Genomic DNA, 12843 nt, shown 5'->3' with positions numbered 1-12843 from the left:
ATACTTAATAAATAGAATGAGTGGGAGATTATGCCCGGCAAAGAAAATATGAACAAGGCTAAATTGCATCTATATTTTTATGTTCATTTTGTAGAAGGATGTTGCGTTGCAGCATGTTGTTTATAGTAAATCTGGTGCCGTGGGACATTATGCTTGCACAAAATATCAATTTTTTCTGTTGCAACGCACAGACATACTGTATGTGCTAGTATTATATAAACCGGGGTCCGGGCTAGTCGATATAACATCTTACACAACAGAACAATCGCTTAGTTCATACATGTATTTTGTACACTCTTATCACAATGTACACATGCGAGAGTGTGTGTGTGGGGGGTCCTTTATTAAGATAAAAAAATTTAGGGGTCTTTATTTAGATGGCTGGTAAAAAAAAAATCACCTCACCGCCACAATTCTAATCTTTTCACTTTCCCTCCCCCGCCAAAAACCATTTCTCTCCTCTCGCGCCAAAAAGATAAATCCCCATAAAACCCCGCCGGTTTCCCCTCAATCCATTCCCCACTCCCCCCGTCCGCCGCGCCTCCCGCGCTCCAAATCTCCGTTCGCGCCCGCCCCCTCCATCCACCGCCGCCGGAAGAGGCCAGCACCATCCCCGCCGACCCGCCGGCCGCCGCCATGACGGGCGACGGCGTCTGGCAGGAGTCCCCCAGCCAGGCCGAGCTCTTCGCCGCCGAGGTCGCCGCCGTCCGCGCCGTGCTCGGCACCGCGCTCCCGGAGGCCCGCGTCCTCGCCGCGCTCTCCCGCTGCGGCGGCAACCCGGAGCGCGCCATCAACGCGCTCCTCGACGACGGCGTCGGCGCGGACGCCGACGACGCCGCCGAGCGCGCCATCGACGCGCTCCTCGACGCCGAGAAGGTCCGCGTCAAGGCGGAGCGCGACGCTGCCGCTGCCCCGACGCCGGCGGCCAGGGTGAAGGCCGAGGCCGTCGACGTCCCCAAGAAGGAGCGGCCTCTCTGCCCCCCTCCCGCCAAAGTGGCCCCTTCGCCGCCGCCGCGCCGTGTCAAGGAGGAGGAGGAGGTTACCAGCGGCCGCCCCCGCCCCCGCGCCGGCGGCTGCGGCATAAGCCTCGTGCCGCGGCCGGTGAAGATGGACTGCGGCGACGGCGAGGCGGAGGTCATCGACGCCGCGCCGAGGCCGAAGAAGAGGGTCCGGGAAGAGGAGGGCGTGGTCGACCTCACGGCGACGCACCCACTGCCGTACCTCAACCCGCGGCCCATCCGGGCGATTCCGCCGGAGGAGGCCGCGCAGATGTACGACCCGCAGCCGATCCGGGCCGTTCCGCCGCGGGAGCCCGCCAGGACGCAGAACCCGCCGCAGCGGCAGCGGCCGCAGCCGGCAAGGGCCACCGCGGCCCCGCCGAAGAGCGATTGGAAGATGGTCGTGGCGGCGCCGGAGGCGGAGCTCGGGGACTTCCCGCCGGAGCCCGACTGGTTCCTCGTCGACAAGTCCTACGTCGCCGGGCTGTCCACGCACAGCGGGAGGCGGATGCTGGACGCCGGCGAGATCGTCCATTTCGGCTTCCCGTCCTACGACCGGGTCAACTGCGGCATCAAGATGTCGGCCAAGAAGGCGGCGTCGCTGTTACAGATTGTGCGCTTCTCGACCAAGCGCGCCGGAGAGGTGAGCTGCTCTCCATTAAGTTCCTGATGCATTGTGAACACATGATTGGAATTGACATCCTTCTGTGCAGAATCATCTTAATCTTGTGCAACTTCTGATGGTTATTGCAGATTGGAAAACTGTCTCCGGAGTGGACAAAGTGCCTCGTCCCACTGGTGAACTCTTCCAAAGTCAAGATCCAGGGGAAGATCGTGTTTCCGACAATGGAACTGAGGCTGATGCAGGACATCTTGCTCTATGTCAGGTAATGACTGATGACGATACAATGTGCTTTGCTGTGTGATTGATTTTGTTAGTTTTCTGTACATTGCACAATTTTGCCTGCAAGTCTGACCATTGCTAAATGTTGCTCCTACAGCTTCTACATCCACAAGTCAGTGTTCACCGAAGGCGACAACTCATCCTTGAGCCAGCTTGCTCCAGCAAATGTTGATTATTCAGACAACCCTCTCCATGCCCTGTTCAAATTACTCAAGCTAAGGGCATCTATCAAGGTACCACTGAAGCCAATTTATTCAACTAGGCTGGTCTTGTGGTGTTCATGATGAATGGCTGATTCAGTATACATGTTTGTTTTGCAGGCTGATTTCACTCTTGATGAGCTCACGAGAAAGCGACCGTGGAATCTGAGGGTGAGCTAAAAAATCCTCTTGTTATCTGTTACTGTCCCAAATTATTCAGTTTGTGTGTTTAGCATCTATAGCAAAGCAAGTATACCATGATAATTAAATCCTCTTTTTTCTGTTGCTGTTCCACATTTGTAAACCAGTTTGATTTCTGTATCTTTCTTTGATGCTAGCTTATTGAAATTTCTGGTACATAAATTAGGGTGATGCCAATGGAGACGACGAATCAACTCCTATTGTTGGACTTGAAACCCGCCGCACAGCTGGGCAAACTTTTCCGGAGCAAGCTGCTGATGAGCAGGCCATTTCGGAAGCTGCCTTGAACAAAATTATTGGCACAGCTGAAATATATGACTTGAAGGTAACAACAAAGTGCATTTCTGTTTCACTCTTGCTCATACTACTCTATTTGCATGGGAACTAATGTACCGTTTTGAATATTGATCTACAACATTTAAAACAGGAAGCAGAGCCACCACATACTCTTGTTTCTGTTCTCAAACCGTATCAGAAAGAAGCTCTCTTTTGGATGTCAGAATTGGAGAAGGGATGCATTGATGACGATGAATCAAAAAATGCTATTGATCCCTGCTTTAGTGCCTACACTATTGCTGACAAGTGTGTGCTTTTCCGTGTTATTTGTATAATTTTAAAAGAAGTTTGATAATGGTCAGTGCTAATCACCGAATTGTTTATCTTCTCAGGAGGGCTCCTGCTGTGTACATTAATGTTTTCTCTGGTGAAGCGACAACCAAGTTTCCAAGTTTAAGTAAGACGACACGAGGAGGGGTAAGTCCTTTATGATGGTTCCTCATGTATGTGCCTGGTTTACATTATATTGGAAAATGTAGGGCTTATCATTTTGCCTTGCATCTTGTTGTTTCTTAATTGATTTGCTAATACTGTTTTGAATTGTTCATTAACTATTCCAATAGCAAATGAATACTTATGATTGCCTTTTGTTGAGGATTCTGAAATCCTGTTTGTGCATGTTTGGTGACACTACGTTTACCACACTGATATTAGTTGATAGACTTTAAGCCTAAGATATGATTTGAAATTTGTTTCTATATTTGCTTATGTACTTGCAATGCTTTCATTTGCCTCACCGGATCATAGTTATGTGGTACTATTAGGAGAAGTATTTATGTGTTATCTTTGCCTTTGTAGATACTGGCAGATGCAATGGGTCTTGGCAAAACTGTCATGACTATTGCCCTGATACTGTCGAACCCAAGGGGGGAGCAGTCCAACTACATAGAAAGAGACATAATAAGGCCTGTAAGAGGTCGTGATACCAGAACACGCACTTCGACCCCCAATATAAGAGGAGGTACCCTTATTGTGTGTCCCATGGCATTATTGGGTCAATGGAAGGTAAGCATATCTACAGAAGTGATTCATATAAAAATGTTAAATCTCTGGTGTTACAGTTATTTAGTAGAAGCATTTTCTGTCAAATGAACTGCTAGAGTCTGCAATCAACATCAGAATAGCTGAAACTGCAGTGCTAGATTGCAGTTTATAATGTTTTTCCTTGCATGTTTAATCAACTTGTTTGTCCGTAAGAATCACTACACAAATAAATAATGTGAGCACTGTCCTCCTTATTCCTGCTTGTAGGATGAACTGGAAGCACATTCAACACTGGGAGCAATTTCTGTGTTTGTATACTATGGTGGTGATAGAACTGGTGACCTCAAATTGATGGCTGAACATACTGTTGTCTTGACGACCTATGGTGTCCTTCAGTCAGCTCATAAAGCTGTAAGTTTGTCAATGGTCTTTTATGTCCAGTTTTGAAGGTAATAGCTTTTCTATAGTGTCCTCATTTAGCTAATGAATGTGGTCCCTTCACAGGATGGCAGCAGTGCCTTTCACAGGATAGATTGGTATAGAATTGTGCTTGATGAAGCACATACAATCAAGTCTCCCAGAACTAAAGCTGCCCAAGCAGCTTATATGTTAAGCTCACAATGCAGATGGTGCCTAACTGGTACACCGTTGCAGGTGTGTTTTCAGCCATTGCATTTGTATTTGTATTACATCACATGTTTAGATGTGATAATTCCAAGTACCGAATTTTGTGGAAATTCTTATCCAGCCTGTTGTTTTTTGGAAACACTAGCTTATAATGATCACATTTGCTGCAGAATAATTTGGAGGACCTTTACAGTCTTCTTTGCTTCTTACGTGTGGAGCCATGGTGTAATTCAAATTGGTATGGCTTTATCAGACTTTCACTTCAAATACTTGTGGTTGAAAATTTATAACCTGATTCACAAGCCGTTTTGATTCCCCTCCAGGTGGCAGAAGCTGATTCAGAGACCTTATGAGAATGGTGATGAGAGGGGATTAAAGCTTGTCAAAGCTATTCTTAGGCCTCTCATGCTGAGGAGAACCAAGGAAACAAAAGACAAGATGGGAAAGTATGCACTTCTTATTTTGTATTTCTTTGAAACTCTTAGTTGCATAAATAAGTGCCTTCCATCTTGGAACTATTGTTGACCACATGACTCTGATGCTTGTTTCAGGCCCATATTGGTCCTCCCACCAGCTAATGTTGAGGTTGTTGAATGCGAACAGTCTATCGAGGAACGTGATTTCTATGAAGCGCTTTTCAGGAGATCAAAGGTATATGCTTGTAAGAGTTTATGGGCCAAATTTTGTTGATTAGTTACTGAAAGGAAGGAAGTTTTATATCTCTTGTTCATCTTGGCGAGAATCTAATAGTTCATGGACGAGTTTCTTTTCATTTCTAACTCAAAATGGTCTTTCCATTCCAACAGGTTCAGTTCGATAAGTTTGTGGCACAAGGCAATGTTCTTAACAACTATGCTAACATTCTTGAGCTACTTCTTCGTCTAAGGCAGTGCTGTGATCACCCTTTCCTGGTCATCAGGTTAGCCACTAAGTGCAACAAAACCATTGCCTTGCATTTCATCTGCTCATCTTCTAATTCCTTTGCTAAAGTTGGCTCATTTTCTAATTCCTTTGCTGAACTTTCAATATGCAGCAAAGCTGATACCAAAAAGTACACCGACCTTGACGAGCTAGCGGAACGGTTCCTTAAAGGGGCACGGAGTGATTCTGGATGCCGTGCCATTGTACCCTCACGAGCATTTGTAGAGGATGTTGTTGAGGAAATCCGCCAGGGCACGGCCGCGGAGTGCCCTATCTGCCTTGAGTCGACCTCCGATGACCCCGTGATCACCCCTTGCGCGCACCGCATGTGCCGTGAGTGCCTCCTCTCCAGCTGGAGCACGCCTGCCGGGGGCCCCTGCCCTATCTGCCGAAGCCCCATCACCAAGGCCGATCTGATCATGCTGCCCGTCCAGTGCCGCTACGAGGTTGACGCCAAGAACAACTGGAAGGATTCATGCAAGGTGGTGAGGCTCCTCGCGACCCTGGAGGGCCTCGGGAAGAAGGGGGAGAAGAGCATCGTGTTCAGCCAGTTCACTTCTTTCTTTGATCTCCTCGAGATCCCCTTGAACCAGAAGGGGATCAAGTTCTTGAGGTTTGATGGGAAGGTGACCCAGAAGCACAGGGAGAAGGTCCTCAATGAGTTCAGTCAAAGCAAGGACAAGCTGGTATGTATGCTCATCTACTTGTTCTGTTTCTTTTTAGAAAAGTACAAGTAATTCTTGAAGCATTTTCACTTGCTGATCTTTTATCCCTGGAAATTCATTAGGTGCTGCTCATGTCACTCAAAGCTGGAGGTGTGGGCCTGAACCTGACTGCTGCTTCCAATGTCTTCCTCATGGTAATTCCACCTTGCTACCCTGTGTGTCACTCCAGTGAACTCAGTGAACTACTTTTGCTTGGTGATACATCCCCTGTGGTAGTAAAATCTGTGACAATAACCAAGTTCTGTTGTGTGTTGATACAGGATCCATGGTGGAACCCTGCGGTGGAGGAGCAGGCCATCATGCGGATCCACCGCATCGGGCAGAAGAGGGCGGTCCAGGTGAGGCGGTTCATCGTCAAGGACACGGTGGAGGAGCGGATGCAGCAGGTGCAGGCGTGCAAGCAGCGGATGATCGCCGGCGCGCTGACGGACGAGGAGGTCCGCAGCTCGCGCATCGAGGAGCTCAAGATGCTCTTCAAATGATGGAGCTCCTTTGCTGCCATGGACTCCAGGATTTTGTATAGTAGTAGTAGTAGTAGCTTCAGGCCCTTGGTAGTAGTAGCAGTAGTATGTAGGGAAGATGGCTCAAGGTTCAGACCTTTGTGAGTGGGGATGGAATGGGTGTCTGTTGTGCCCCCTTCCAATTTTGTTCATGTGTCCCCAGTCACAAAGCCAGCAGCTGTATATTTTGTCTAGTGGTTTATCTTGAATTCGAAGGAGAAATCTTGCAAGAATTTGTTTGAAATGAGGAGCTGATCCTCTGTTCAACCATAGAGTAAAAAATTCCATCATTTGAAACTTTTTTTTTCATACTTGAATTATTACAACTTCCACTGTCAGAGCTGTACAAGTTCACAGATTCATGGTGATGGTGATGGCATGGATGCAGGCGACATGGCGGCGAGCTCGGCTAGGAAGGCGTCGGCGTGCTCTGGCCTGACGAAGAGCGATGTCACGCTGACCCCGCCGTTGTCGCCGTCCGTGCCCGGCGGGCACACGACGCAGCTCGGCACCGTCGTCTCCCCGTACCAGTGCCATGTCACCCGCGCCGGCCTCCCGCCGCCGAAGTCCGCCGCCTCGAACCCCAGGTTCCTCCAGCTCGACACCACCAGCGTGCTGTACGTCAGCGCCACCGCCCCCTGCTCCGTCGTCGTGCCGCCGGGGCCGAGCAGGCCGGGGATCCTCTCCTTCGCGCGCCGGATCATCCTCGCCACGTCCGCGGCCGCGCCGTTCGCCACCGCGCCGCGCGTCGAGGTCAGCTGCTGCAGCACCGCGCAATTGCCGTAGTACCCGGGCCTGGCGCCGACGAGCCGGCGCAGGTTCGCCGCGAACAAGAGGGTCACGGGGGCCTCGTCGGAGACGGAGACGACGGCCGCGCGGGTCCGGCACTGCCACAGCACCGCCGCGACGGCCTCGAACGCCGTGCACGGGTCGCCGAGGCCTGCTGCGTCGAACTCGGCCCTGACGCGGCCGATCAGGCCGGCGGGGACGGTGACGTCGAGGAGCGCGAGGTTCATTTTGAGCATGGGGCTGCCCCCCTGCTTCTGCGCGGCGACCGTGGACGGCGGGAGGCCCAGGAGCGAGCCGTCGTCGGCGCGGAGTGGCGGGACGGACGGCGCCGGGGACGCCCCGCGCGCGAGCTCCCCGACGGCGCCCAGGAACTGCGCCATGCCCTCGCCGTCCGTCAGCACGTGGTTCCACGTCGCGGCCACGGCGAACCCGCCGCAGGCGAACTCGGTGACCTGCAAAAGCAGCAGGGGGTCGCCGTGGCGGCAGAGCCTTCCGGGGTACCGCAACGCGAGGCCGCCGAGCAGCGGCGCCGTGACGTCCGCCAGCGCGCAGGACGCCGACGCGGCGACGAACGGCACGCCGGCCGCGCCCTCGATGCGCAGGATGAGCTTGCCATCGCCGTCGGCGTGGTCGGCGAGGCGGCCGGCGACGGGGCGGTAGTGGGCCAGCGCCCTCGAGAGCGCCGTCCTGATGGTCTCCGCCGGCTCGGGGATCGGCCGGTCGAAGAGGAGCAGCGCGGTGACCCCGATAGGAGGGACGATCCGGTCGAAGGAGGAGGTGAGGTGGACCACGGCGTCGTCGCCGCCGGGCGGGCCGACGACGAGCACCGGCGCCGACTTGGTCACTACCCCGGCGCTCATCGTTGGTTCGTGAAGATGGACCGCCACAGTTGCGGTTGTGGACCGGCGACGGGGCTGTATGTATAAGTGCTCCTACTACTTCCTTGTTACACGCCGCGCCAAAGCGCAACACTATCTTGTGAAAACTTACACATCACTTGTAAATTGTAGTAATATTTGCCTTCCTTTACACGTTTGCAACTACTACTCCATGTTTACTAAACCGGATTCGTCATTTCTCCGTTGTCTGTGAATTTATCTCGTGTCGGTCGATTCCGTGTGGAGGAGCAACGGTGTAGCCCCGAGAGGCTTCCGGTTACAATTTGCGGAGCTGCTAAAAGGGCGCTCCGCTCCGCGAAGAACTGCCGAACAAGCCCTGAGACGGGGCGACGCAGTCGGCCGCTTTGCCCTCCGCGAGGCCGAGCCAAGATCTCGTCGAAAACGGGTAGGGAGCCGCCTGGCGTCGTCGGTGTAGGCGAGGGCGAGAGTGCGTAGGGAGAAAAATATATGATGCTCTCAGAGCTCATATTCTCATATGCTCCCATGCTCCAGGAGCACCTACAACATCGTCCGTGTAATTTCAAGACTACTAGGGGTGTTTTTCTGCAAAGTTGCGAGGGCTCTGATCGTGGCCATTGGATCTCCAATCCAACGATCCAGGTGCTCCAGAAGCGCGGAAGCATATGTGCTCCAGGAGCACTAGAAATGTACTCGGAGGTGCAGATGGGGTCTTTTTGATTTTTTTTATTGCTCTAGACTGACCGCAACCTCGGTGATGAGGGCTCACGGGACCTTAGGCGGAGACATTGTGGCGGCGCCATTGAAGAAGAGACTATGGGCCGGTCCACGAGGAAGGGGAAAGGGGTCAAGGTGCCTAGAGAAAGAATAAATCAGACCTGGGGAGGAGAAGGAGGAGGAGAAAAAGAGCAATAACCATTGGACTTCAATCCAACGGTTAGGAAAGAGAGACGAGAGAAATCGTGCCCCTAACCAATAGGTGCTTTCTTGCTAGACTTGTCACATTGGGTGCAATTAACAAGACCAATTCCAACGGCGAGAGGAGGTTATTCCTAATGGAGCATGTTCAAATTTCTTCAACCAAGGTCAATTATCAAGTTATATGGTCCTTAACATATTTTTTAGGCAATTATAAGAAACCAAAAATCTCACTTAAGGTTACAATGTTTTCAAGGAAAATATTGCCCCATTTTAAACATTTTTGTGTCTACTCCGAGAGCACCAAGTCTTGGATTTACCCTCGAGGCACACCAAGCCAAATCTTATAAAGTCCATTCACGTAACCTTTCGTAACTAGTAGATCCGTAGGTGCGTCACGCCATTCGCCGTGTGCATCACACCACCCCTCATGGCGTTCTCCCGTGGATCGCACAAGATCCTTTATGCAGCCTTCCTTAGTAGATTTGGTTATGGTTGACACGACATGATGTTATAGCAATTAAATAAAGATAAGATTAAAGAAACTGGGCGGGAGACTTTTCTTGTCCATTTGTACTCTCTTTTTTTGAAATGGAGACAATAGATTTGGCTTATCAATTAATTAAGAAGAAGAGAATTGTCCAGTTAATTAACGGAAAACCGGGTGAAAACTGATACATATAGATCACTACTAAATGGCACGTGCCATGCACGTGTAGAGATAGTTATTAACACACATACATGTGGGTAATTTTAAGTAGTATCATATTTCACAAAAGAAGTTAAGTAGTATCATGATTTGAACTAATTAATTATTAATTATAAAACTTTGCACGATTTAATAAATATATTTGTGTAATACCGAATTTACACAATATAGAATACCATAAGAAAAAGGATACTAGGTTCGTCCTAAAATTTGTCTTAATAAAGTTTAAGTTTAACTTCAGTTCAAAACTACGATACTTACTATGGTTTCAGAGGAAATATTAGATTGAGCAATGGAGAGAGTACTGTTTGCAAGTTATTTATCATTAGAAATAAAATAATAATTTAAACATTAATTCTGTCTGTTTTGCAGATCAGAGTTTTTTCACAGAATTGTTGATAAAAACTAAGAAAACAAGGGTAATAAATATTTGTAAAATAAATTTATATGAGAAAGTAAAAGCTATTTAAATGTACATATATTACATTTTCACTGTTTGCCACTTTTTTAATCTGTTTTAGCTTGTGCACCTTTACCCAGGCTACACCATCACATGCTTTCTCTCTCTTTCTCTCTCTCGTCATGATACGTACTTGCTAGTTGCTACTGCTAGTTTTTTTATTGCAACCATGATTAATGCTCAGAACATTCAGTAACCTTTATAAGTTTTTCTTTGAATACTTCATAACCAGGTTTTGATTCAAGGCTCTCAAGGTAAAGATTGTCAAGCACACTCAGTTTGTTGTTGTTTTCTTGCATAAACCAAATTAGTGAACAAGAAACGGAAAGATACAATTGTAATATCTAAAGGAGGCACCTTCAAGCACTTACCTATCCAGCAACGATATCAGAAAAAAGCTTGATGTCTACTACGCGCTTTTATTCTTGTAGACTTTATTGGGCTTCCAAGCGCAGAGAATTGTAGGACAATATCAATTTTGCTCTCAAGTCGATGACCTAAGGCTGAACAACCCACGAGAAGTGTAGAATGAATGTAGTCTCCCTGGAGCAACCCTGTAGTAATATACAATAAGTCTCTTGATCCCCAACACACCTAATATAGTTGTCAACTAGACGACTTATTGCGCCAATTGACGCAGAGATCAACTGCGGCCAAGAAGCTAAGCAAACTACTCTATTTAAAACATAAATAGGAATTTATGTGAATTATTTTAAAGGCGCTTCTTGTGAATGGTCTGCAAGTGATTATGTTCATAACGCGTTTGTATCTACTTCGTATATTTACCAACGACATATACATAGGAGCGAACAGTAACCTATGAACAACACATCTTATAAAGAATAATTTTATTGAGTCGTATGCAAGGACCGATTGTAGTTTGAAAGTTAAGCAAAGCATTTGAAACTATAACCAATAAGCAAAACTATAGGCAGCATGTGTTAAGAGATGCTCATTCTGTAAACCAGCCCTCAAAGATCGTTAGCATAACCGGGAATACATATGGCAACTATATAAACGAACCAAATGTGAAGGAACGAACTGGAGCTAAAATATTTTTTTATTGTCTATTATCTAGATGTAACGACCTAAAGCAGCATAGACCAGTTGCAAATAGAAAGTGCTTACCACACATAAAGCCTACCTCCGCCTCAATTCGACATTGTTTCGCGGACCTAGGCTCAGCCGGCGCTTGCGTGCCCCCGTCTCATCTCCAAAACTGAAGACAAGGAGGAGCTCCTCCCACCGCGCCATTGGAGACAAAGAGGTGAACTGGAGGTGGTGCTGAAATTTGAGATGGGCTCTAGGCCTATATAGCAATTTCTAAAAAATCTGACCCATGTGGGTTATATGGCGCTAGGTGTAGTGAAAAGTTTAGTCCCATATCGCTAGTGAAAGGAGAGTTGGAGTGGTTTATAAGGGTTTCTCTTCTACATGCTATTGGAGCTTGAGAAGAGAAGAGGCCCTCGTGCACTCCTCCTCCGCCGCCCGCCTCGCCACGCCGCGCCGTGGGTTGCGGGATTGAGCCGAGCCGAGCTCACACCTACGCGCTTATTTTTGCCAGACACTAACTGAGAGTTCTCTGACAGCGGATCATGGGCTGTCACGGACTCGGACGTGGGTCGAGCCCACGTCTCTCCACGCGGCTGCGTCTATATAAGTGTGCGGTGTCTCCTAACCCTAGCCGCTACGAACAGATCACATCTGCTCCACGCGCACGCCCACCGTCGTTCCCTTGTTGCTGCTGCCGCCGGTGACTCCATCCCGTCCGCCGCGTACACGGTCGACGGGAGAGCAGGTCTCCGAAACCACGCCCTTCTGGTTCCTGTACGGGGTGAGGGGCGAATATGTTTTTGGGCAGCGATTACGCGACTGCTCGCTTCCGATCGTCTACTTCCTCTACGTCCGTGTCGCCTTCATCATCACCATGTCCACCGACGCCGAACGTGCCGCCGCCGAGAAAGCTGAAGCCGACAAGAAGGCCGCCGAGGACGCTGATGCCGCCACCAAAGCGCGGCCTCTGCATGGCCTACTGGAGGGTATAAATTGTTTATCCCGCTCCTACTGTTTTCTGTTTTAGCCATGCTAGCGTTATATGTAGGTCTTTCTGCAATTAGCGTAGTATGTGCTAGCTTGACTGAATATCAGTATGTGTTTATTTGTGTCAATGCCGTGCTAGTGATTTACTCGTGGATTAATTTAATCAAGAAATTGCCTATTTACTCATCAATCCAAAAACCTATTATGTGTAGGAATTTTTCGGCAAGTGGCTTTGCCGCTGCACTGAAACCGGATAAGTTTACCGGTACATACTTTAAGCGTTGGCAGACTAAGACCACGTTATGGCTCACGACTATGAACGTGTTCTGGGTCACCGGTGTCTCCACGGGAATGATTGCTCCTGAACAGGAGAAGGCGTTCAAGGAGGCCACCGTTGTGTTTCTCGGAGCAGTTCTTAGCACTGGTAGAAAAAGGGCCTATAGTCCCGGTTCGTAAGGGCCTTTTGTCCCCGTTCTGGAACCGGGACTAAAGGGTCGGTACTAATGCCCTGTCCCTTTAGTCCCGGTTCAATCCAGAACCGGGACAGATGGGCCTCCACGTGGCCTGTGCGCGGAGCCCAGGCAGGAGACCCTTTGGTCTCGGTTGGTGGCACCAACCGGGACCAATAGGCATCCACGCGTCAGCATTTCTGTGGCTGGGGTTTTTGTTTTTTT

General features: G+C 49.3%; 2 protein-coding genes across 2 annotated transcripts; one reads left to right on the top strand and one right to left on the bottom strand.

The window, feature by feature from the left end:
• Positions 1-761: 761 nt before the first annotated feature.
• LOC119353066 (DNA repair protein RAD5B-like) lies at positions 762-6686 on the top strand. The gene is made up of 17 exons (XM_037619649.1): positions 762-1641; positions 1752-1885; positions 2000-2135; positions 2223-2273; positions 2470-2628; positions 2731-2885; positions 2972-3056; positions 3438-3644; positions 3891-4034; positions 4128-4277; positions 4421-4488; positions 4574-4696; positions 4802-4901; positions 5057-5169; positions 5284-5857; positions 5959-6030; positions 6157-6686. The coding sequence occupies exons 1-17, from the start codon at positions 1108-1110 to the stop codon at positions 6376-6378; spliced, it is 3027 nt and encodes a 1008-aa protein (XP_037475546.1). The 5' UTR covers positions 762-1107; the 3' UTR covers positions 6379-6686.
• A 45-nt stretch (positions 6687-6731) lies between these two features.
• Positions 6732-8050, bottom strand: LOC119353067 (acyl transferase 15-like). The gene has a single exon (XM_037619650.1). The coding sequence runs from the start codon at positions 8043-8045 to the stop codon at positions 6756-6758; it is 1290 nt and encodes a 429-aa protein (XP_037475547.1). The 5' UTR covers positions 8046-8050; the 3' UTR covers positions 6732-6755.
• Positions 8051-12843: the final 4793 nt, after the last annotated feature.

This window comes from Triticum dicoccoides, chromosome 2A (genome assembly GCF_002162155.2).
Source record: "Triticum dicoccoides isolate Atlit2015 ecotype Zavitan chromosome 2A, WEW_v2.0, whole genome shotgun sequence".
Taxonomy (NCBI): Eukaryota; Viridiplantae; Streptophyta; class Magnoliopsida; order Poales; family Poaceae; genus Triticum; species Triticum dicoccoides.
Note: the sequence above shows the minus strand (reverse complement) of the source record. Positions and strands in the feature narration are given on the sequence as shown.

Excerpts from the sequence above, each read along its gene's own strand:
- LOC119353067 (XM_037619650.1), bottom strand. The coding sequence starts at position 8,045 with ATGAGCGCCGGGGTAGTGACCAAGTCGGCGCCGGTGCTCGTCGTCGGC.
- LOC119353066 (XM_037619649.1), top strand. The coding sequence starts at position 1,108 with ATGGACTGCGGCGACGGCGAGGCGGAGGTCATCGACGCCGCGCCGAGG. Across the intron at positions 1,886-1,999 it reads GACATCTTGCTCTATGTCAG|CTTCTACATCCACAAGTCAG; the intron begins GTAATGACTGAT and ends TTGCTCCTACAG. Across the intron at positions 4,902-5,056 it reads CGCTTTTCAGGAGATCAAAG|GTTCAGTTCGATAAGTTTGT; the intron begins GTATATGCTTGT and ends CCATTCCAACAG.